Source organism: Alternaria rosae (assembly GCF_020736505.1).
Source record: "Alternaria rosae strain MPI-PUGE-AT-0040 chromosome Unknown BKA58scaffold_13, whole genome shotgun sequence".
NCBI lineage: Eukaryota > Fungi > Ascomycota > Dothideomycetes > Pleosporales > Pleosporaceae > Alternaria > Alternaria rosae.
Window position 1 is genome coordinate 48,006 of NW_025763582.1, and position 21,113 is coordinate 69,118.

The 21,113-nt window shown below is 48.1% G+C and overlaps 4 protein-coding genes across 4 annotated transcripts; 1 reads left to right on the forward strand and 3 right to left on the reverse strand.

The window, feature by feature from the left end:
- Nucleotides 1–4,658: 4,658 nt before the first annotated feature.
- On the reverse strand, nt 4,659–7,016 carry BKA58DRAFT_394275 (uncharacterized protein). The gene is made up of 3 exons (XM_046171180.1): nt 6,673–7,016; nt 5,740–6,612; nt 4,659–5,662 (listed from the first exon to the last, which is right to left on the reverse strand). The coding sequence occupies exons 1-3, from the start codon at nt 6,806–6,808 to the stop codon at nt 4,941–4,943; spliced, it is 1,731 nt and encodes a 576-aa protein (XP_046020132.1). The 5' UTR covers nt 6,809–7,016; the 3' UTR covers nt 4,659–4,940.
- A 460-nt stretch (nt 7,017–7,476) lies between these two features.
- Nucleotides 7,477–14,518, forward strand: BKA58DRAFT_59990 (uncharacterized protein). Its single transcript, XM_046175604.1, has 4 exons — nt 7,477–7,746; nt 7,801–13,215; nt 13,268–14,218; nt 14,270–14,518. Exons 1-4 carry the CDS (start codon nt 7,585–7,587, stop codon nt 14,285–14,287), a joined length of 6,546 nt encoding a protein of 2,181 aa, XP_046020133.1. The 5' UTR covers nt 7,477–7,584; the 3' UTR covers nt 14,288–14,518.
- A 1,470-nt stretch (nt 14,519–15,988) lies between these two features.
- Nucleotides 15,989–16,851, reverse strand: BKA58DRAFT_394281 (uncharacterized protein). The gene is made up of 2 exons (XM_046171181.1): nt 16,517–16,851; nt 15,989–16,460 (listed from the first exon to the last, which is right to left on the reverse strand). Exons 1-2 carry the CDS (start codon nt 16,827–16,829, stop codon nt 16,171–16,173), a joined length of 603 nt encoding a protein of 200 aa, XP_046020134.1. The 5' UTR covers nt 16,830–16,851; the 3' UTR covers nt 15,989–16,170.
- A 387-nt stretch (nt 16,852–17,238) lies between these two features.
- BKA58DRAFT_325701 (major facilitator superfamily domain-containing protein) lies at nt 17,239–19,055 on the reverse strand (the record flags this gene model as incomplete). The annotated part of the gene is made up of 7 exons (XM_046168026.1): nt 17,239–17,274; nt 17,325–17,475; nt 17,529–17,950; nt 17,998–18,230; nt 18,293–18,424; nt 18,477–18,766; nt 18,820–19,055. The coding sequence occupies 7 exons, from the start codon at nt 19,053–19,055 to the stop codon at nt 17,239–17,241; spliced, it is 1,500 nt and encodes a 499-aa protein (XP_046020135.1).
- Between the last annotated feature and the right edge of the window lie 2,058 nt (nt 19,056–21,113).

A 21,113-nucleotide genomic window follows, 5' to 3' on the forward strand; every position in this document is an offset into this window, starting at 1 on the left:
TAAATAATATACTACGCCTATTTCTAGACGTCTTCTATATAGCCTACCTTAATAATATCTTAATTTATAGTAAGAATCTCTATAAATATAAGAAGTATATATAATCTATTCTAAATGTCTTTTAAGAAGCTAGACTCTAACTAAATATAAATAAATATAAGTTTTACTAGACTAAAGTAATCTACCTTAGCTATATAGTTAGAGTAGATAGAATATAAATATATCTAAAAAAAGTATAAGCTATTATAAATTAGAAGTACTTAAATAATATTAAAAATATTAAAGTATTTCTAGGCTTTATAAACTTCTACTAATAGTTTATAGATAGTTTCTTCTACTTAGCTACTCTACTAGTAGCGCTAACTAAGAAAAATACTATATTTTTCTTTAATAATAACTACTAGAAGGCTTTTAATGCTTTAAAGTATACTTTTACTACTATACTAATATTATAATACTTTAACTTAGACTTACTAATTATTATTAAAGCTAACGCTTCTAACTATATTATAGTAGAAGTACTATTTTAATCTAGACCTAATAGCGTTCTTTATCTAGTTGCGTACTACTTAAAAAAAATAAACTCTACTAAGAATAACTATAAGATCTATAATAAAAAGCTACTTACTATTATTTACTATTTTAAATAGTAGAGACTAGAATTAGAAGGCACTATTTTCTTAATTAATATAATTAGTAACTATAAGAACTTATAGTACTTTACTACTATAAAGTAACTAAGCTACTATTAAGTCTACTAGTCTAAATACCTATTACAATTCTAGTTTATAATTATATACTAATCTAGTAAGTATAGTAAGAAGCCTAATACTCTTACCTATTACTTTTAGAACTAGCTTACTTAGAAGAAAGTAAGATAAGCTTAGAAATAGACTCTACTACGTTCTAACCTATTTTAAGAACTTATAGTAATTAAACTAGTAGAGATAAATAGATCTATCTAGTAGATTATTAATAATAAGTACTATTTTATAAGTAATAGACTACCTAAAGACTTATTTATTTAAGAAACGCTAAAGCTATTATATAATAGCATATAATAGTCTAAGATAGTTATACTTAGTAACTATAAAGACTATAAGAGTTGCCTCTACTATTATAGTAAGTTAGTAATACCTAATAGTAATAAACTTAAGATTAAGATTCTATAAATAGTCTATAATTTCCTATTAGAAGGCTACTCTAGCTAAGAAAAAATACTTAAACTAATCTAGTAGAAATACTACTAGCCTTAACTATTTAAGACTATTTACTATTATATTTCTTACTACTATATTTACTAATATTTAAAGGCTTCCTATAAAAAGTACTATAGCTTACTAAAGCTACTACCTATACTTAAATAACGTTAGGTAGACGTCTCTATTAACTTTATTATTAACTTACTAGAATCTAAAGAATACAAAAATATTATAGTTAACGTAAAGCACCAGTGAGCCGGCCACCCCAGTGAGCCGGCCACTTTTTCTTGGCATCGCGAACACCATGTACGAAACATAAAATTACTCTACATCCTCTACAGATCCTTCGTACGATGTAGCTACATTAGATTCAGAATCTTCTTCTGCATCTTTCTGACACGTACGAGCGTTGTGTCCAGTCTCTCCACAGTTGCCACAGCGCCGTTGAGCTGGCTGGGTCCTTTTTTGACTACCTCTACTACTACCCTTATTAGACCTCGTACAAGCAGCAGAAGCACTTTCAGCTACCTGCAATGCGCCTGCACCAAACTCTAGTGTACCGCCTGTCTGAATTCGCTTCCTTTTGCGCCCTCTGCGCTTTGTTAACTCTGCTACTTGCTCTTCAAGCTCTCGTACGCGGGCTTTGATAAGAACATTTTCATGCAGCATCTCTTCAGCTCCTTTAACAAGCTTTGAGAAGCCTTCTTGAGCACTTGTTGGAGATCGTACGAATGATTCCCTTACTAGCCTTGATTGCGACCCAAATTCGTACGTATTACTTGGTGTTCTAGACTGCCAGGGTGTTTCTGGTAGGACGACTGGTGGTGGCGTACGAAGACGGACCTCAAGGCGATCAAGGACCCTCTGCGCGTTGATAGGAACTAGTCCTGCTGCCTCAAAGGCCTTCTTGCAGTTCTCGTACGTGAATACGTCGAAAAACGCGTCTTTAAAGGCTGGAAGGAAGCCTTCTTTGTTGATGTGGTAGACGCGTCGGCGTGCCAAGTCTCGTACGCGCTGAGAGTACTTCAGCTTCAATGGCGAAAAACACACTACGTCAAGTGGCTGAAGTATGTGCGATGAATGAGCAGGCATACAGAGGGTTAGGATCTTTTGTTTGAGGCAGTAGTCCTTAAAATCCTGGTTGAGGTGGCTCTCATGGCCGTCTAAGACGAGCAGCCTGTACGACCCTACCTGACGCGACTTTGTATGCTCATCAAAGTGCTTTAACCACTCAAGGCCAAGCTGATTGTTTGTCCAGCCATTCTCTGATACAGAGAGCTTCCAGTCGTACGGTATTGAAGTCTCCTCGTACCATGCTGAGATATGGACGCGTCCCTTGTAGATGATGAAGGGCGGGGTCGCGTACCCAGCAGCGCAGATGCTCTGCACGACTGTAACCCACTCGCGATCGCCTGGCTGGATCAAGTTTGGTCTTGTACGACGTTCTGAGCCTGTGACTACTTTCATTGAGCCAATGACGCCCATCTGGAAGCCTGTCTCATCAAAGTTGTGGATGTCGTCGTCTGCAATGCCATACTTGGCTACTGTCTCTCGGACGAGCGTGAACCACGCGCCGATAATCTCTGGATCTTCTTGGAGTATCCTCTGACGATCTTTCGCTCGGTTGAAGGCCATCTTAAGCTCCTCCGTACGCTGAACAAAGCGCTCTGCCCAGTTCTTGCCAACGGGTGTCCCACCACGTACAGCTAGTAATTTATCTGCGATATCTGCTACCTCTTGCAGCCGGGGGGCAAACCCTCGGGAATTAAGCTCAAGGATATATCGTACGATCGTTTGCTCCTCTGTTAAGGTAAGCTTCTGGATTCCAGGTCGTGTTTGGTGTCGATTTGTGATTCCGTGCAGCCGATCAGAGAGCCGCTGATGTCGTACGCTAAAGGCAGCAGCAGCGCGTCGCAGGGTCTGAAATTGGCCTGAGGTATAGGCCTGAAGAGCAAGATCAATTCTGCCTTCGTTGTACGATAAGTTAGGCTTCTTTTGAGATAGCATTGTAGTTCGTACATGGTGTTCGCGATGCCAAGAAAAAGTGGCCGGCTCACTGGGGTGGCCGGCTCACTGGTGCTTTACGTTATAGTAAACTACTTATTTAAGCACTAATATATAATCTCTTATAATAAAATAGAGGCTTCTAATATAGTATATATATTCCTAAACTATATCTAGTATAATTATAGCTTTTTTAATATAATAGTCTTAGACTATAGTAGATAGTTTATATCTACTTTCTATAATAAGCTAAATGCTTAACTAAGAATAGACCTACGCTTCTTAACTAGCTACTATTTTAAGATAGATAGATAAATAGAGAACGCTAATACTATAATAGAATAAGTTTTACGCGCGTATATAAACTATTAATAAGATAATTAAGTTTAATAGCTCTCTACTACTTAGTTTAAAGCTAATAATACTATCTCTAAGTCTACTAGAGTAACTCTAATAATAGCTTACTATAGTTAGAATCTCTAAATAGGCTTTAAGCTACCTACTAATAAGATATATTCTATTTACTAAGCTCTCTAAGCTTATAAGGTAAACGTAATAGTAGATAAAATATATAATATTACTAAGTTTATCTATAAAGAAATAATATAGGCTTAAGCTCTATAGTAAGAGTACGTAAACTATAAACACCTACTTACGCTAATATATAAAATTAGTAATAAAGTATAGTTAAACGCGCGTAATATCTAAATATAATAGGTATTTAAGAAGCTTAATTAGAAGAATCTTAGCCTATACTAAGTAGCTAAAAAGATCTCTTTCTATGCGTATTATCTTAAACTACCTAGTTCTATAAAGATATACTTAGTATTTTATATATTCTTACTTTAGTCTACTACGCTAAAATAGAAGTACCTACTAGAGTAACTTATTCTACTATCTAAACTTGTTATTATAGACAATAAAGAAGAATACTTTATAGAAAGTATTAGAGACCTCTATTATAATAAGCGTTATAGACAACATAAATACTATATTAAATAGATAGACTATAATAAAATAATCTAGAAACCTACTATAAACCTAAAAAATAACATAGCTATAGCTAGTTTCTATAAGAGGTTTTCTAATATCTTAGAGCTACCTAAAGTAAGGTAAAAGTAAAAGTAAAGTTCTTACTATATAGCCTAAAACTAATATAAAGCTAGCAACTAAACTACTATACTATATAATATAATCTCTACTTATAAGAGCTTAAGAGTAAGAGAGAGGTACTATTATAGTAACTACTATAGTTTCTCTAATACCTAAACATATAGATTTTAGATAGCTTGCTAGTCTACTTAAAATCTACTAATTAGCTAGCTAAGGCCTAAGCGCTGCGTATAGCTTTAGCTATATCTTTTACTACTTTATATTCTGCTCTGTTCTTTACGCAACGTCTTATATTACACTAGATATTGTACGTAGCTATAATTAACGCTTCTTGTAAGCTCTTAAACACGTGCTTATAGTGTCTTGTAACATTCCTTATATATAGTAGATTGCTTCTACTTTTCTTAGGTTCGTTATAGTAACATAGAAGTAAATAGAGTAATCTTTAAGTTAAACAAAGCTAGACAAGATCTGTTTATATAATCTAGGAGTGTGTTACAGATTTGTTTATATAGTAGATATACCTGCATTACAAAGTCGAAGTGGTACATCTGGGCACACCCGATGTTGAACCTCATTCCTCCATTTGTGTGCCGTGCTTCAGCCTCGAATGCTTGATACTTACTCCTCTTGGTCTACGTTCTCGTCCACGCCATACTCTTCGACAATCCAGGCACAATATTTCTCCCACTTGCTAACCCATTCCTTCAATCTTTGGGCCCGTACGCCCTTGCCAAACATTCCATCCTTGATATCTTGGGTCCATTCCTTTGCACTGTAATCATCCAGACTAGCCCAACGCACGCTGTTCTCTGCCAATGAGCCCAGCCCTTCGAGACCAAGGTTCTCCCATCCCTGCAGCGCTTGCCAGAAGTCGTGCGACATGCCAGATACGCCTTGGCCGAGGATGGTGGGATCGTCATTGCAGAGCGAGCAGGGAACACCACGGGCTAGCAGCGCTGGTAGGGGATGTGACATAATGCTCGAACAAAGCCGTAGCACTTCATTGGATACCGGGCAACTCTCCACCAAGATCCTCTTCTCCTTGACCATGTCGATGAGAAGGGGATGTTTGTAAAGGCTGAACCCGTGTCCTATGCGTCGCGTACCCAAGATAATAGCGTCGAAGAGATTCTCATCCGTCGAATCGCCGTCGCCCAGCGTTTCCCCAGCATGGAAAAAGAACGGTATGTCAACGCCTTCCTGAGCGCAGGCCTTGCGAAACCAGAAAAGCTCGGGGGCAAGGTCCGAAAGTGGTCGGCCAAGATCTTCCTGGCCTACGAGATCGTACCCGGCAATAATCTCGGGGAACTCGATTTTCATCTCGATACATTGCTTCATGCCTGGCCGACGGTTAATAAGGTAATAAAAGTCTCTCCAACGCATTGATTGAAAAACGTATGAGTGGTGCGCAACTTACTCTCGATCACCTGCTTCTTTCCGAATTGTCTGATGGTCGTCCAGATCATTCTGGCGCCCCAGAAGTCTTTGCCCTCTTCACTCGCCTTGAACTTCTCAACTTCATCCGCCAAATGCTCGAGCAAATTGAAATGGTCCGAGTCCCAATCCTCCTTCTTGCTGCTGCGGTAGGGCGTATAGAACGCTGCACGCAAGTCAACGTAATGTACACCGTCGTCGACCAGGGCCTTGCACATCCTGCGTACAAACTTGCGGAAGATGGGCTCATAGTAGATGAGGGAGCCGAGAATAGGAAAGCATGAAATGAACTTGCGCCATACTTCGTTGGGGCCTTCGTGATGGGAGAGGTGTTCTGAATGGGTGATAGTGACGCGGGAGCGAATCCACTCGATGAATGCTTTCTTGCCACCATCTGGGAAGGCATCTGCGGCTTGATTTACGGGCACCGGCGTGTTCGCCGTGTAGTTATCGTTCCATATTGAAGCGTCACCGTTCGCGTCCTTGTAGTAGGTGAAGGAGAAGCCGGTTTTGCGCCTGGTTTTGTCGTCGGTGACTGGGCCATCGGCAACAATGCAGACACCCTCAGTGTTGAAAGCTTCTTCAAGCGCCCAGTCAAGGTCCACCATAGCTTCCAGATGACAGTGCAAGAGTGCGCCTTTGGGCATTCTCTTGACTATCTGCCACAGCTTGCTCTTCTCCATGCGCTCCTTGGCAAGTGAGAACATCATGCCTGGAAAGACATCGACATGTTCGGTTAGTAGGCTGTCTTCGTATTCCTTTGTCCAGAGGGTCTGTTGCTCCTCAAATCGAATCTGGGAGACGATGGCGCATGCTTCTTGTGCCATGGGCGAGAGATTCTGGCGGAAAAGATAGTCTGGAGGCTGTTAGGTCAGTGCACATAATGTGCAGAAGCGAACAATTTTGGTTCACGAACCACTTCGTTGTCTCTTCTCTTGCTGAACCAGAGCGTCTCGGCCCTGTAGGTACTGTTGGATAAATGGGTCGCTTAGGTTCGGGACGCCTTCGGCCTGCGCCCACTCGTCGTCGTTCGCAGCATCGTTAGTAGTCATGATAGTGACTGTGTTTGCGCTTCAGGATAACGAACGTCTGGTGAAGGAAATGTTGTTCGCAATTTGTTGCACGAGTGTCAGACGCCGCCCTATCGGTGACTTCCGCGAGTTCCTTCCTGAACGGAGCTAGTGAATGCTGACGTAACAGGGTCTAAATCGTGCCAAGAGTGGCGAGATATGGACGCCTGCACGTATTACATGTACCAGCAAGGGCGTGCGGGAACACAGGGAAGATGTCTTTCACTCCCTGGCATGTGAAGTTCAAGCCGCACTGCAAATGCCACTATTGTCACATTCACAGCACGCGCTCTTGACGCGTTGGGGCTTTGCTTATCGATTGCCTAGCGCGCGCTGGTGCATGCGCGGGGCGAGCTGCACGGTCGCCTGCAATGGCATAACACATCATCTGCTCTCCATAGCACCGCAACCTCGACGCTAGACGGCGGAACCTCGCCCTGTGATCACCCACGTCTTTTGTTGCCACGCGAACACACACCTTCACTAATCCCGTTGCTGATGCCCCTACAGTACCGCTTTTCCTAGATCCGGGATCGTTCATACTTCACATCCGTGGCTGGTGAAGCAACAAGACTTGGCAGGCACCACTGTGCATCGCTTCACAGGTAGGAGAAGGCCTCTCGCGCTTCGTAGCTGTTATACGCGCCACCAACACGCACGCTCTGCTATCCATGGAGCCTCTTCCCTCCCGTCGATAGGCGTTCGACCAGCCTGCAACCAACGCGTCCCCCAACCCGGCCGCCAGCCTCTCCACCGCCATGGCTTTCTTCTCTGCGCTCTCGAGCTCTATAGGCCGGAAACTGCTTCTCTATGGGTTGCGCCACATCGACATACTTGACAAAGACCCTGCCGACTTCGTGAGCGTCGATATCGGGAAACGCACCACACTCGAGGTTCGGGACGTCGGGTTGCATGTCAAGGTACGTCCCGGAGACGTCCATTACGGTGCACCTAGTACTAATACCATATTTTAGAAGCTGCTAGCACTATTGCACCTCACGCTTCCTCCCGAGACCCAGCTGTTGAAAGCGCAAGCCTCGCTCCTCCGAGTTACCTTCGTCCTCGAATTCGGCGTCCCCCAGATATCGATAGAGGTACATGGCATACGAGTAGAAGCTCGGTTGACTGAGGATGTCGAAGGTACCTCTCCTTCAAATCCTCGTCAGCAGCACACTCAGACGCGATCTTCGCCACCTCCAATGGCCGCTTCGCCATCCTCTGCCCAAAACAACCAGTACAGCTATGGTTCAGACGATGACGATGACTACCTGCCGACCGTCGACGAGCTGGCCAAGTCATTCATAAAGACGGAGCCTGCCGACGAAATCCGCGAGCTGCAGCATGAGCTCGAGTCTCAACCTACGTATATGCAAGAGTCGGTCGCATCAAGTGACGATGGCGAAGAGGCTTCTGCTGGTATTGGAGCGCCTCTGACACTCCCAACATATCTTCGCAATATGTTGAATACCGCCTTAGACCGTCTAAGCATAGTTGTCAACAACATCGACATAGATGTGGAGGATCACTTCCCGAACGATGCCCTAGACTCGTCAAAGTCAAGCGAGACCTCATCTTCTTCTCTCAGCTTTCACGTTGAGCGTATAGCGATTGATTCGACCACTGCCAAAGACGTTTGCGTTGAGGCTGGGTCTGCAACATTGCCTTCCGCCAATTCGAAGCTAGGTAAGCGAAGGATGCGTGTGGAAAACATCTGCGGGCGCCTAGTGTCTGATGTCAAAAACTTCGTATCCCAATATCAGTTCTCGCAGCCGTCATCTCCGGCTACGTCTCGATCCCAGGCGTCAAGTAGCCATGCAACCACCAGCGATCCTGCGACGAGTCAAGTTCAAGACCAGCCTGTTGAGTCTAGGCAATTCATGAAAGAGGAAATGATAAGCTCGACAACATTGCGGAGCGATGAGGAGGCGTTATCCAGCCAGATCGTTTCGCCAACACAAGTTCAAATTGCCATCTGTCACGGGAAAGCTGCGTCACCCGAACGTTCTATGTCTCCGGACCAAGCACAGCTAGCATTATCGCTGCAAACAATAGACCATGATCGTTTTGCAGACGCTACTTCCGATGATGGCGTAAATGATCAACATCCACAGCTCTCACTCGGCCAGTCTCAACAACATTACCCATTACCTGATCTTGGCGGGAGTAGTGTATTGTATGACGACGAGGGCTTGCTTGACTACGCGATGCAGAACAACATGGTCAATTCACATCTTGAGGATGCGCCAGAGATGGAACAGTCATCGGAAGCGGCGACGTGGGGGCTAGACGGTGCAAGCTCAAGTCGACATACTCATATCTCCGAAGCCGCTAGTGATGCATCCATGTTAGGTTTACCCACTGTGTCTGTTCTGGGCCGCTCCTTACCAGTCTCGAATGCGATCGACTCACCGTCTCAATCGGAGCATGTCGAGGCACCCCACATTAGTATTGATAATTTAGCTGCGGCACATGAGTCAACAACGGACGATCCTCAGGAGCTCTCCGACAGCGCGCATCAGCACCTTGATTCATCGCCATCACCAGATGAAGACATGGCTCAGTCACGGTTTTTCACGCACGATGAGGCTGAAAGTATGTACATGAGCGCAGTGAGTGCGACGCAGGCCATTTCTGCTCATGCTGGGCACGTTCCCGGAGGCTGGGACTCTTCGTCAGGCTCAAGTAAAGACTCCAGCTCCGATAGGTCGGAACCGATACCAGAGGACATGATCTCCGGTAGCATTTTAGCGCCGTTGCCGGAAGTAGAAGATGGATGCGAGACTCCACGTCCGGGGAGCCGCCAGAGCTCGGTCTTGCCGCCAAGACCCGAGCTTACACAAACCCCTACGCCTGTCGCGCCGGGTCCTCGAAAACAAGCCAAACGATTTCTCACTATAGATGAGATTACTGTGTGGTTTCCCATGGCCCTCGGTGATAAAGAGCATAGTGATGCAACAAGCGAGCAAGTCGATCATGGGGCAGGTATGGCGTTTGGGCCTTCCAATTTGGGTGAAGATTCCATTTTTACGGAGATGCCAGGGTCGTTTTCCAATTATGCACATTCTTCTTCACACCGTCGAAAGCCCTCACTGGAAGCATCGTCTCGCGGAAGACCTATTCCCAAGTCCTTACAAGCGTCCCGGCCATCAGTGCAGCCTGCGTCAACAGGCGTGGCTTCGATTATTGTCGACGTCGGCTCCGTAGTCGGTCATATGGACATATCCACTGGCCGCGTCATGGCTGCTATGTTTGCTCGGGCAATACAAGCTCTGACGGGGGAACAGCCCTCAGACGAAAGACCGGTGAAATCGGAGCCCACGGATACTTTGGAATCGCCTTTCACAAGTCTTGAAGTTTCCGTGCAGGGCATCGCTCTGTCGTGGTTGGACCACGTCTTGGCGGAATCTACGCAGGAAGAGCCTTTTGCAGAGCACCAACTGGAACCTCAACCTTCGGACGCAATATTGAGAGCCAACCTCTCAGCGATACACCTCAACTGTCAGAAGTCTTCCCATACTTCGCGAATGCAAATCCATATTGGCAAATTTAAACTAGCATCTTTGGATCACGACATCATTTCCTTCCACAGCTCGCGGCCGAAATCCAGACGCTCGGTCAATGCTCCGCTGGAACACCCCAATCACGATATAGAACTGGACTATGAGCAGGGGAAGGACGATCGCATCACTATCGTCACTCGTCCCCTCAATGTTGTGTTCGACATCCAGAAACTGGACGACGCGCTGGGCTCCTTTGGTGGATTCAGCGGCATGTTAGAGCTGAGCAACTCCATCAACTCTAGTAGCGCGGTTGCAAGTCCTGCCATATCCCCAGCACATTGTCGGCCTCGCGGTGTACATTTTGGTGATGGCCTACCTCTCCCGGTCGAAGAACCGCCACCATCCACGAAATCTCCGAAGATCGACGTACAACTCGGTGAGGTATCTTTGACCCTCAGGGGGAAAACATGCTCTATGCAGCTTCACACGACAACGGTACGCATTGCTGTACGGCAAAGCAATGTGCGCCTCAAAGTATCCGAGACACAGCTGACTGGCCCCTACACCGAGGTCGTCCCAAAGACTGCACCTTTCCTTGGAGAACTGAAAGGCACTGAAATCAATTTTCTCTTTGCTCCCGAGGAAAAGGATCTGACTAGGCTAATATCCTTGATCACGCCATCAAAGAACCCATACGAGAACAACGACGACATTCTCATCGAAACCCTGCTACGTCAGCGGAAGAAAGGTTCCGTTCTCCGAGCTGAAATTGCTGAAATTGGTGTTCATGTCTCAGATCTTGAACACATGAAAGCCTTTGAGACTCTTGGGATAGAGCTGGCTCGATTGTCGAAGGTCACCAAATACTTGCCAGATGACGATCGTCCCGGCCTTCTAAGTCTCGCATCGGTGAAACGGCTGGATGCCCGCGTCACTGTGAATGATAAACTTGGAGATGTCTCAGTCATTTTGCAGGAATCTGCATTAGCACACGTCGGAGTTCCTGCTTTGCTGGCTGTTGAAGTTGGCAAAGCGACTGTTCGGCGCAACGACGAAGTATTGGTCCAAGAAGTTGTGAAACTACGCTCGTCGGAACAACTACCCGTCATCATGCTGAGGATGGTGGGCGATGAGATGGAACCCATGGTGAAAGTCAAGTTATTCAACCTATGCATTGAATACCGAGTCAGCACAATTATGGCAGCACTGGGGATTGCTGAGGATGGCACGGTAGATGATCTGGCTCTAGGCCTAGCGTCGAGCGTCGCAACTGTCACAGGCGCATCTTCTCCTAAGACTGTCAGTCGACAATCTTCCCAAGCGAGTTCGCCAGTTACAGCCGTCTCTCAGCCGCTTCAGGTCGATCTTCTGCTGAGGGATTGCGCAATCGGTCTCAATCCTCGGAAGTCACTCTCGAAGGGTCTCTTTGTCCTCACGGAAGCGCACGTTGCGGGTAAGCAAGCAAAGAACGACTACTCTGTCACGGTCGACCTGCGCAAGGCTTCAATGCATGCTATAGATGACATAGCACGCCTAGAAGAAGACCACGGGCCTGTCTCGACTGTACCCACTACCAATGGCCACTTATCTGGACTGAAGAACTTGGGCTATGTGTCTCTAAGTTCGATTTCGGCCGCAAAGATATTTGTTAAGATTGGAGGTGATGGACAGGAACACCCACAGCTAGTGGACGTGGAGTTCAAGAATGAGCTGTTTGTTATTGAGTCTTGCGCAGATTCTACACAGACGCTCATCACAATTCTGAGCGGTCTACAGCCCCCAACGCCACCCTCGACCGCAGAACAATATCGTACTATCGTACCACTACAGCAAATGATGGAGTCGTTCACTGGCGATGAACTGGGGCAAGACGAAGAAGCCGAAACCGATGACTTCATGAGCAATGCTGACTTGATTGAGGATGATCTGCCGACGAATCTTGCTTTCGTTGGGGGACTCTACAATTCACAATCCTTACCGACTGATGAGGAACTGGGCGACAGCCTACTGGGTGAAGAAGATCTCAGCGCTTTGGCTACACCGCCTATAACTCGCCAACGTGGTGATCGAGCTCTCCTAGAGAGCTTCCAGGAGAAGCATGAAGTCACTCAAGGAGAAGAAGACTTTGATTTCGACGACGAATACTTCGGAGAGTCAAAAATCGAACCTAAGGGTAAAGCTCGTAAATGGGATTCTGCCAAGAACCAATATCATCCATCCAATGAGTTCAAGGTTGCAGACGCCCCACTAAAGGTACGCGTTCGCGACGTCAACATCATCTGGAACTTATACGACGGCTATGACTGGCCTCGAACACGGAGTGTTATCAGCCAAGCCGTGGATGACGTTGAGGCTCGCGCCGAAGAGCGACGGCATAAGGGACGAGAAGAGGAAGATGACGATGACTTCGTTGAGCAAGACTTCCTTTTCAACTCCGTTTGGATTGGTGTGCCTGTGAAGGACGAGAAAGGAGCCCTAGCTCGACGTATCAACCATGATATTGACGATCTTGCCAGCGAGACGGGCAGTTACGCGACGTCGACGGCGACACGCTCGACTGGAGCTACTTTACGGCCTCGAAGTACTACCAAATCCAGGCGTCGTCTCAAGCTCGAGCGTAGTAAACACAAGAAGATTGCATTCTCCCTCAGCGGGGTCGCAGTCGACCTTGTCGTCTTTCCACCGGATACAGGCGAGACAGTCAATTCTGTGAATGTCCGCGTACGAGATCTAGAGGTTTTCGATCACATTCCCAGCTCTACCTGGAGGAAATTTGTCACGTGCGCAATCGATCCGGCGAAGAGAGAGCTCATTCGTCCAATGATAAATCTTGAACTCAACACAGTTAAGCCGATCACTGATCTAGCGGCTTCAGAGCTCGTCATTAAAGTGAGTCTTGATGCATGATGAACATCCCAGCTCTTGCTAATTTGATCATCAGGTGACTATCCTTCCGCTCCGCTTGCATGTCGACCAAGACGCTTTGGACTTTATCACGCGTTTCTTTGAGTTCAAAGATGATTCCGCGCCCGCTAGCAGCCCGGCTGGTGACCAACCTTTCATTCAGCGATTGGAAGTGATGGCGGTCAAGCTGAAGCTGGACTACAAGCCAAAGCGCGTGGACTATCGCGGCCTCCGGTCCGGCCACACAACGGAGTTCATGAACTTTCTCGTCCTCGACGGCTCGGACATCACCTTACGCCATGCAATCGTGTACGGAATCACATCGTTCGACAAACTTAACAAGACTCTCAATGACGTTTGGACACCGGATGTCAAGGATAATCAGTTACCGGGCGTACTATCGGGTCTGGCAGCCGTGCGACCTCTTGTGAATGTCGGTTCCGGCCTCAAAGACCTCGTCGTTGTGCCCATACGCGAGTATAAGAAAGATGGTCGGATCGTGCGCAGTCTGCAGAAGGGTGTATACGCATTCGCTATAAACACAACGTCAGAGGCAGCACGTCTGGGTGCGAAGGTGGCGATCGGCGCGCAAACCTTCCTGGAAGGCGCTGAGGTATTCTTCAACCCAGAGACTGCCTCATCTAGCCGCCATCAATCTTCTGATTGGGATGGGGAAGACCCTAGTTCCGATACAGAAGAGCCACGCGCCGTATCGAACTACGCCAATCAGCCTATTGGTGTGGGCGCTGGTCTTCGCAGCGCGGCCCGACACTTCGAACGCGACTGGCTCACTGCACGGGACGCGGTAATCGCAATTCCTGCAGAGGTTATGGAAGAGGGTAGCGGTACGGGTGTTGCAAGGGCCTTGCGTCGACATGGACCGACTGTCATCTTGCGACCTGCACTCGGTGCCACGAAAGCGGTGAGTAACACGTTGCTAGGCGTAGGCAACGCGCTTGATTCCGGATCGAGGCGTAAGATTGAAGACGTAAGTGGTGCCACTCTACTAGTGATGTGGACAGAACTAACATTCGTGCAGAAATACAAGTCGTACTAGCGACTGGTCGTCGTTAACACGAGTATCAGGCCAAGGAATTTGTTGATTAGCAGGCCATCTCTGATAAGGGAGGTTCATTCTTCTACATGTGTTTTCTTTTCACTTTTCATTAGAGCGTTTGCATAGCGACGGACGGAGTTTGGTTGATGAAGGCGTCGCATTTCCAGCCTTTTGCTATGCCGTCAGCATTGGGCGGGGCGTTGTCACACATTTGGACAATTTGATCTTTCGCTGGATACCACTTCATTTCCTTTAGCGTGTATCATAATAATAGATTACAAGCCGCAGAACATGCTTTGTGTACGACACCGTCGCCCATTCCTGTATATTTCCCCAAAGGCTCCCACTCTGACTTTGTCTTTCCCGTTGATCAAGAGTCTCCCAGGCCCGAAACTCCGTTCTTCTGGTACCAAGGGCGTAATTATGCCCTAGATAGATGAATACCTAGTGATGCATCTCTGCTACCGAATTAACAGCGTCATCTTCAGACTAGCCTGTCCCAAAGCCTGTTCCCCGTCCCATTGTGCACGCCGTCTCTTCTCCACCTCGCGGGCGGCACGTCGGTCTCGAAGGGGCAGGGCATCGATCAGGTCGTCTTCGCAGCTACAACGTGTCATTTCGCAAAATTTTTCATTTTCGGAAGAATCCATGTTGATCAGGAAGTCGCCCTTGTGACGGGAGATGTTGAGACTCATGGTGCCGTTTTTGGTACTTCATCTGAACGTGGTTAGCTACCATCGAAGCTTCCGAGTGCGGGAAGGCATCACGCACGCGAAGACTCTCAGTGAATTGGGGGTAATTTAGCTCAAAGCATTGTTCGGTCTTGTATCACCCTGGTTTGAGATTGTGGTTTTGGTTGGGATGATAGTAAAAGCTTTGAGATGTTTCGGTGGGTGATTGAATTGCGATCAGGTGGTTCAACTGCGAATTTGATCGTAGCCAGGTTCGTATGCCGTTGGACGCGTAGAGATGAGGACACAAAGGATATATGTGGAGGGGCGGCCTCAATCGCCGCTCAAAATTGACCGCAGCTGGGCAGTCAAGGTGCATGAACTTCGCCACGTTTGTGTGATCGGCACCATAACTGGATGGGTTGAGCTCAGCCGAGCGTTAACTTGCTTCTCGACATATTTGTCGAATTACTTGCGTGTTGATAATGATCGCTTCGTCTGGCCAGTTTACTCCACTTTGCTAGTTGATCGCTTTGCGAACTATACATCATTAACTGGGTATAGCACATGATATCGGATCAGTCCGGTGAACGCTCTGGCACACCCTCAAAATTGATGGCCCCAAGTACTTCGCCTTTTGTTATCGAGCTCGCAGACGTCAGAAATGGCCATCCGTCGCTGTCCAAATGGATCGCTCGAGATCCTAACGATAAGCCGCTTGTTTCACAAATTCGGGGTACTTGCAGCGCGCGGTATATTGTCGCTGCAATGTCGGATGATGACACTCGAAGACGAGATCGAAGTTCTGGAATCTAAGATCAGGCATTCCGCCTATCTGGACACCCGCTAGCCGCTTCAGCGGTGGTAGGTCCTGTGTGAAAGGGTGACGCCCAGTCTGAACAGCCTCGAGCTGCAGCTGGAAGTCACACTCAAAGATTTGCAAAGAGCTCTCAAAGAATACTGTTGGTCTCTTCGTCATATCCAGCGCTGCATGCTGACACGTGGGTCCGACGAAGCCCTTATCTTGCGCGCTTGAGTCGCCCAACTCGGTAAACCCAGCCAACGAATCTTGACTACCTACACTGACTACCTTAACAAATCCGCAATCGAGAATATGCCTATCTCCTCGAGGAAGCTGATATTTGGTCGCGCAAGCAAGTTTCTGGAAGACACAAAAGACCTCGTTGCTCCTCAGAAGCCTTCAAATCAAGATTACCTGTCTCGTTCGCTGAGAAACCACTGGCTCTTCACCAAACATTCGCCAAGCGAGGAACTCGATAGGTCAAACGTATACAATGACACACTTGTAGCACAGGTTGTGGCTGCCATAAGCATGGCGCTTGCTGCAGTCTTGCTGATCGGCGCGATCATGAGCAACCCAAACGCAAAGCTAGAGCTCATAGCCGTATACACATTGATGTTTGCACTGAAGTGTGAGGCTTTGCACGAACGCAGGACGAGCAGAAGTCTTCGCTGCCACTGCTGCGTACGCTGTTGTTTTGGTAGGTCCGTTTCGCCCTCCATGAGATCTTCTTACCTCTGCTAAATGTGCGCAAAGTGTTTGTGAGCGGTGATATCAGTGGCGGCAATAGTGAATGCTTTATACAGCTCGAAGGAGGACTCTGGAAGACTGTGACCTGTCCCAAATAGGTGGAGACGATTATCGGGAGCGAAACGAGCATTGGCCGGTGTTTGGGCTGATAGCGGCATCCTAGCAACCAGATATTCAGGCATATGTGACTACGCATATGCTTCATTGGAATGCAAGCCGTAGCCTTCCGACGTGTCCAGCGTCCAGTAAGACCCTGGAATCCAAATTGAGATCTGACAGGCGCGCACGTGCCAAGACGCGAAAATTGTGCCATCAACATACCCAGATAAGAAGCGTGTTCGCACATTTCGCCATCCAACGCTTTATGACATTAGTTTCGGCAGCGCGTAACGTCGCGTCACTAAAAGCGGGCGATGCATACTTGAGTGGAACAACACCAAGAAGAAGATTACTCATCCCGAGGCTGTCCAGATACCATATAACAGGAGCCAGATTGCGCACGCCCACGCTGTATGCAGCTACCCAAACCCAATACTCTATCACTATCACGTTGCACAAATGTACGCTCGAGACACGCCTATCAAGATCAATCAATAGGTCGCTTGAGTTCATTAATATCGGGACGCTGTCCGAAGCCGGAGACGAATTTCTGTGGACTCGATCGTGAGGTATGGTATCACAAGTTCATTTAGAATCATCATTGCTTTGATCGCCTTCTCAGTGTAACTCTAGTAAGTATACCTGAAGCCCTTCTGGTCGCCGTCCTGTGCGCACGTTAATGTATTGCCATATGAGTAGGAGATTGGAAACATACATCGTTGTACTCTAGTTCGAGCTCGCCACGGTCCGCACGCTTGTTCAAGCTCCACGATCTCAATGTTATGAGAATTACGATGACGATCGTGAGCAGACAGCATGCGATGCAGGCATACAGTCCTGGCTCGTACCCGGGCTTGTCTTGTTCCCTACACGACATTAGAATGGCACGGTCGATAGAGTGTAACTTGCAGGTACATACCTGAAAACGAGACCTCCAGCGATACCACCAACGCCACCCATACCAACCAAGACGGCAGAACAGAACGCGCGCTTCCACTGGCCTCTGATGTTGTTGGCCTGGTATGACATTGTCGCAGGAATATTGCTGTTTGCGCCAGCGGTGGTCAAGAAAACGCCAAAGTATCTAACGTTCGAGTTGGCATGGAAACCCATGATGGGCAGGCCGACGAGGCAGAGAACCATGTTGAACAGGATGATGGGTCCGCGAAGGTGATATTTGTCTCCAAGCCAGCCGGTGGTGTACATGACGATGGCGGCGAAAGCGTAGGGAGGAGCAACCAGGCACTGGGCCGCGCCAGTGCTGAAACCCATGTTTCCTGTTAGGATGATGGGCAGGAAGTACGCCAGGGCGTATGTGACCGTCGTGGTGTTGAAGAAGATCTATACCCGTCAGCGAATGGGAGATTAAAGGTCATCTTGGGGCTTACCATCGCGAAACCCCAGATCTTGATGTCAGCGCCACCCTTGAAAAACTTGGCCATGGACCATGGCTCTGGCTTGGCATCACCACGGTCCTTGTTGACACGGTCGATGATGAACATGGCCTCACGCTCAGTCAAGAAGTTCCAGGACTTGTGGGCCTTGTCAGGGAAATCTACCAGAGCCCAGTAACCGACGATACCAAGGAAGCAGGTGAGCGCGCCTTCAATGATGAAGATCCCTAATTCGAAAGTGTAACGTCAGCATAGTCTCATTGCAAGGCGTATCCGGCCGATGACTTACAGCGCCAACCGTTCAGACCCTGCTGTCCCTTCAGTTGCATCAAGCCGTAAGCAAGAATACCGGCGCAGGCAGATGCCAAACTTCCAAGGATGTAGAAGCATGAGTATCGCTTTCCGATATCGAATCGGGTATCTGAGAGGGGTCTTAGCAAATTGTGACGATCCAAGAGCCGGCATGTGCTTACACCAGGTGGACAGCAAGTAGACACAGCTCGGGAAAAAGCCAGCTTCTAGGACTCCCAGGATGACTCGTAGCGCGGACAGGGTACCGTAACTATCAGCAAAGCCCATGCCAATCATGACACCGCCCCACAGCACAACGATAACCGATAGGAAATTGCGAGGTCCAAGATAACGGCAGATGACTGTTGCGGGGGGTTGAAAGATGATGTAGGAGGCGAAAAATACGATGGTGACGATGGAGTAGTGAGAAATCGAGCCCTCTAGGAGGAAGAGCTTAAGGTCAACGGTCATACTAGTTGCTGTTAGTCCTGGTAACGCGCAGTTCCGCACGTGTCGTTCACGAACCCTGCAATGGCAGCGGCACTGAGGTTGGTGCGGTCCATCAGACTGATGCAATAGAGCACTCCCACGGTCACAACGAGGCGTCGGTCGATGCGATGAATGATCTTCTTCTGCTCGCGCTCGCTGAACTCGCACTCGTACCCGGAGCCGTCCTGGGAGCCGTCGACATTCTCCCTAAGAGAGACGGGTCTCTTCTCGAACGCGTCGTCGTCACGCATGACAGCCACTTGGTGAGCCATGTTGGGGCGCGTAGGGTAGACGTCGACCTCGAGGGCAGTAGGAGGTGAAGGTGGGTAGTCCGGGTAGGAGCATGGTAGGCGCACACGATAGACGCGTTATATGTCAAAAAGCACCTGCCGTTTGCCTCCCCGCCTGCCCGCTGCCAAGTGAAGTGGGCGTGTTGGGAACGCATCCCGCAGGCAAAGTACCGAGGCTCGGGGTTTCACCACTCATTCGTCCAGCGTGTGGATACTCTTCGAGTACAGCACGATGCCATCAGCAGCAAAGCAGGCCACCCGCGGGAAGGAGCGAAAAAGCGAGGGCGATGAAAGCTGGGGAGAGGCTTGGCGTGTGGAGACCCCGCATGCTAGCGAAACCCGCCGTGGCTTCCGGATCCACTAACACGCCGAATGACCTACGAGTGAAGCCTTCTCGTGAGCCGGCCGCCTGTTCTTATCGTCCGCCATGGCGAAGCTACTTCGAGGAACGAGAGCTGAAGATTCGGCAAGGCCCGACTGGCGTGCTTTTCTTTGTTCGACCTCACGTTGTGCGACCCATCTGTCAAGCGATCGGCGTCGCCACGTTTCCACGACACGCGCGGGGTAACCGGGCACGTTCCTGACGCTGGAGGAACTCCACATGGACACATTTCACCTTTCAGACTTGTCCCAGGTGGGGGACTGCTCCGACCTGCTTTGCGGCGCGTGTGGTTTCAAGCCGCATTGAAGCTTAGGGCATTGGCACTGATATCCCGTTCCAAGCCTCCGGCGCCTTGGCAGGCTCTTGTCGGCGTCATTCTGATCATTCTCGCGATGCTTGACGCTGAGGAAGATTTCCTTGCAGACGCTTGCGGCACGCCTACCTCCGCGCGAGACCCGGGTAGCCAGCGACTTGGACTGCGGCGCAAATCCAGGAGTCTAGCATTGTATCAGCTCAGCAGAACTGCTCTAATATCTAAAGAGACACATCGAAATTCGGTACAGCAGCCGCGAATGTGTGGGGCTTTGGCGAGAAAATGACGCCGCATGGAATACCACACAACCGAAAGCGTAACCTTCAGCACATCGACTCGCTTATTGACAGTGCCTCTAGTCTAGACCAGTAGAATCCACCAATCTTGTCCCGAACCTGCCATCATCACAAGCGCCTCGCCTATGACTCCTTCACTATCCGTCGCTAGACTCAACAACAAGGGATGCTGTGCATGTGTCCACGGGTGCGCACCATAACAAACGTGGCATGATCACACCACTTGACATCTACGCTCTGCACGAGATAATTTCACCATTGCCACTCTCTTGTAAGTAAGGGGATGTTGCTTCCCGAGTGTTTGACCCGAATGCCGATTAGAGTTACGAGCCCCAATCATGGATACCAGTTGAGAATATACGCAACGTACCTGAGGAATATGCTTCTCTTGTATCTACAACATATATGTCTTCCTTGCAATGTCTATTTCACCATTCAATGGAAACCATATCTCATGCACCCATAACCAGGAGCTCGGAACATGGCGATCGTTGCATAGTAACCCGGTGCTTGGGAGCCTAATCGGTAACCTTCCCAAGACTCTGGCTTCCCAATAAATTATCCAATCAGCATTAGGTTCCTACTCAAATGACCGAGGCTATCATGGATCTGACTTCGCAAGCCAACGACACTAAGATCTCAGCTTCGCAGATGCATCCATCAGGCGTGCCGCGAACACAATGTTGTGTGGCTCATAAGTCCTCAACACCACCAGACCTAGGTAACTCGTATACTGTCACCAATCGCGGCGCATGCATGAAAAGAACCGAGGCATTTACGATGTTCCCGCGTGGCATCTCAACACTTCTCGTGAGGCACCTAAACATAAAAAAATCCAAGAACCGCATTTACACCATCGATATTGGAAGCGCACGATTCTACCAATGAGCTGGCTTGGAACCGAACAAGTTCCGAGGCAACGCGCCGTCAGATCCAACGGCCAAGGAACGCCGTACACATCGACATAAGCCACAGAAGTTGCAGTTGGCGGATAGATAGGTCTAGACATTGGCAAGAAAAAGACTCGGCTTCGCTTCGCATGATGAATG